Below are 3,690 nucleotides of genomic sequence, written 5' to 3' on the forward strand. Positions count from 1 at the left end.
TTACTTGACTGACTTTTCAAATACAGCTTAAAATGTAGCCTACACGTTTTGTGCTCTCGGAGAAAGCAGTCACTATCCATTGCTGACCGATACTTATGTATAACTAAGCTAATAACTCGACTAGCAAGGAATATCAACAAATGTGCACACGCGCGACTCTGCGCTCTGAACTGATCTTATGACAGTTAAATACCGCTCGTGGGCAACACCTGTCAATAGAGTACTAGTTTACTCCGTTGCGCTGTGACTCTGTCTACAACAAAATCACAGACTCAAACTTGGAAAATTAGATTTGTTTTGTTGCATTGAAAATGGGCTGATATAATATTGATTCGATCACAGAACAAACGTTGATCTATATAGTGCAAAGTAATAGAGTAAACTAAGTGAAGTTCAATCTATTGAGTCTTCTGCGCAGCAGTTCTGGAGGAATTGCGCTGCCACGCACACGGTCTGTTTCGAGGGAACATTGCTGTCTCGACTGCCTGTTTTTTAGTACAACAATTGACCCGTACCTTTAACTCTAACCATCGCCTAATGTTAACCAATCCGGAAAATAAACAGATTATAAACGTATGATTGATGTTTTAAATGAAGCATTTTTCTTTATAGTTGTCCTGTCTGTGGTACCTTATATCCAGTGATGAAAAGTGGCCTGTGTTTTCTGGACAGATACAGTATATGAGACCTACATAGAATGTGAATAATGACATTAAGGGCACGTCTCAAATGGCACCATATTCCCTGTATGGTGAACTACTTTTGACCAGGTTCCATCACTATGTAGGAAATAGGGTTCTATTTGGGACACAGTAAGTTTAGGGAAGTTATTGCTGGAACAGCTATTGTATTGTAATTTCAGTTGATTTCAGCATGTGTTGCTGTGCCAACACATTTTAGGCCATACCACTGACTTCCTTTAATAACAGCTTCCTGTCTGTCTGTCTCAAATCAAATGTTATTGGTCACATACACATGGTTAGCAGATGTTAATGTGAGTGTAGTGAAATGCCTGTGCTTCTAGTTCCTACCATGCAATAATATCTAACAAGTAATCTAACAATTTCACAATTACATTTTACACAGAAGTGTAAAGGAATGAATAAGAATATGTACATATAAATATATGGATGGGTGATGGCCGAACGGCATAGGCAAGTTGCAGTAGATGGTATAGAATACAGTATATACATATGAGATGAGTAATGTAGGATATGTAAACATTATATAAAGTGGCATTGTTTAAAGTGACACATACATTTCATCAAGTTTTTAATTATTAAAGTGGCTAGAGATTTGAGTCAGTATGTTGGAAGCAGCCACTCAATGTTAGTGGTGGCTGTTTAACAGTCTGATGGCCTTGAGATAGAAGCTGTTTTTCAGTCTCTCGGCCCCAGATTTGATGCACCTGTCCTGACCTCGCCTTCTGGATGATAGCAGGGTGAACAGGCAGTGACTCGGGTAGTTGTTGTCCTTGATGATCTTTTTGGCCTTCCTGTGACATCGGGTGGTGTAGGTGTCCTGGAGGGCAGGTAGTTTGCCCCCGGTTATGCGTTGTGCAGACCTCACTATCCTCTGGAGAGCATTACGGTTGTGGGCAGAGCAGTTGCCGTACCAGGCGGTGATACAGCCCGACAGGACGCTCTCGATTGTGCGTCTGTAAAAGTTTGTGAGTGTTTTTGGTGACAAGCCAAATTTCTTCAGCCTCCTGAGATTGAAGAGGCGCAGTTGCGCCTTCTTCACCACGCTGTCTGTGTGGGTGGACCATTTCAGTTTGTCCGTGATGTGTACGCCGAGGAACTTAACTTTCCACCTTCTCCACTACTGTCCCGTCGATGTGGATAGGGGGGTGCCCCCTCTGCTGTTTCCTGATGTCCACGATCATCTCCTTCATTTTGTTGATGTTGAGTGTGAGTTTATTTTCCTGACACCACACTCCGAGGGTCTCATTGTTGTTTGTAATCAAGCCTACCACTGTAGTGTCGTCACTGGTGGGAGTCACGTGGTGGCCAGTATTGTGTTAATATCACACTGTGGTAGACTGATAAAGAGTTTCACTTCCATAAATCACACAGACACAGGACAGTGCAGGGAGAAGACACAGGTACAGATGTACATTAGAGTTGAGGTTAGAAGTAGAAGTTACTGTATTTGACCACAAGTTTGTTAAGATGTCAGAGGGAGTCTATGAAAACTCAAAACGATTTAAAGACGATGAGCCTGATGCAATGAAGAACACAGACATTGATGGCCAATTATATGCCAACGTAAGAGCCTTCAAACCCAGTACAAGAGATGGAGTTGTTGCTTCAGGTAAGATTGCATGGACACACACACACACACACACACACACACACACACACACACACACACACACACACACACACACACACAATATATTAAACAAGTCAGCTTATCCTGTAGTACTACAGATTTATTTGTCCCAATCCTGGATGAAACATTAAAACGCATTACCAAAGATCTTTAATCATTTGTGATTCAGTACATGTTCAGTGGTGGAAGAGACCCTCTGGAGTTGCTGCAGTGTGTCTGGGGCTGCTGTGTGTTCTCCTATTGGCTGGGATCATAGGCCAGGCTGTCTACTGTAAGTCTACAGTATATCTATACTAAACAGCAATATAAATGCAGCATGCAAACATGTCTAAGATTTCACTGAGTTACAGTTCATATCAGTCAATGGAAATAAATTCATTAGGCCCTAATCTATGGATGTCACATGACTGGCAGAGGTTCAGCCATGGGTGGGCCTTGGAGGGCATAGGTCCACCCACTTGGCCGCCAGATTCCAACCACTGGGGAACCAGGCCCAGCCAATCAGAATTAGATTTTTCCCCACAAAAGGGCTTTATTACAGACAGAAATACTCCTCAGCACACCCCCACCCTCAGACGATCCAACAGGTGAAGAAGCCAGATGTGGAGGTCATGGGATTGCGTGGTTATACGTGGTCTGCAGTTGTGAGGCCAGTTGAACGTACTGCCAAATTCTCTAAAACAACATAGGAGGCAGCTTATGGTAGAGAAATGAACATTCATTTATCTGGCAACGTCTCTGGTGGACATTCCAGCAGTTAGCATGCCAGATGCAGATCCCTCAAAACTTCAGACATTTGTGGCAAAACTACACATTTTAAAGTGGCCTTTTATTGTCTCCTGCGGAAGGTGCACCTGTGTAATGATCATACTGTTTAATCAACTTCTTGATATGCCACACCTGTCAGGTGGATGGATTATCTTGACAAAGGGTAAATGCTGAATAACAGGGATGTAAACACATTTGAGAGAAATAAGCTTTTTGTGGGAATGAAACATTTCTGGGATCTTTTAATTGATCTCATGAAACATGAGACCAACACTTTACATGTTACATATATATATTTTAGTTCACTGTTTAAATAGTTCTTATAACTCAGATTTAGTAGTTCTGATGTGATCTATTTTAGTGAGCAACTTTTTCTTTTTTGTTGTTGCAGACAGCAACATCTCAAAGAATTCATCTGCAGCGATAGACCAGCTACAGACCAGTTATAACACCAAAACTAAAGAGACAGGCCAGCTACAGACCAGTTATAACAACCTGACTAAAGAGAGAGACCAGCTACAGACCAGTTATAACAACATGACTAAAGAAAGAGACCAGCTACAGACTGAGAAAGCGTTTCTTAAAATG

At 41.9% G+C, this 3,690-nt stretch overlaps 1 protein-coding gene across 2 annotated transcripts in view; it reads left to right on the plus strand.

Annotated features, from left to right (window-relative positions):
- The first annotated feature begins 2,056 nt into the window (after positions 1-2,056).
- The window catches only part of LOC109876145 (C-type lectin domain family 4 member E-like), a 3,652-nt gene continuing 2,018 nt past the window's right edge, over positions 2,057-3,690 (plus strand). Inside the window, exons 1-3 of one of the 2 annotated variants that reach the window (XM_020468610.2) lie at positions 2,057-2,313; positions 2,504-2,605; positions 3,494-3,690. The exon at positions 3,494-3,690 is cut by the window's right edge and continues 16 nt beyond it. In XM_020468610.2, the coding sequence (XP_020324199.2) occupies positions 2,172-2,313; positions 2,504-2,605; positions 3,494-3,690 (441 nt within the window). In that variant the 5' untranslated portion in view covers positions 2,057-2,171. The remainder of the gene's footprint in view (positions 2,314-2,503; positions 2,606-3,493) is intronic. The other variant, XM_031814934.1, reaches the window with a different exon arrangement.

This window comes from Oncorhynchus kisutch, unplaced genomic scaffold (assembly GCF_002021735.2).
Source record: "Oncorhynchus kisutch isolate 150728-3 unplaced genomic scaffold, Okis_V2 Okis07a-Okis12b_hom, whole genome shotgun sequence".
In the NCBI taxonomy this organism is placed as follows: domain Eukaryota; kingdom Metazoa; phylum Chordata; class Actinopteri; order Salmoniformes; family Salmonidae; genus Oncorhynchus; species Oncorhynchus kisutch.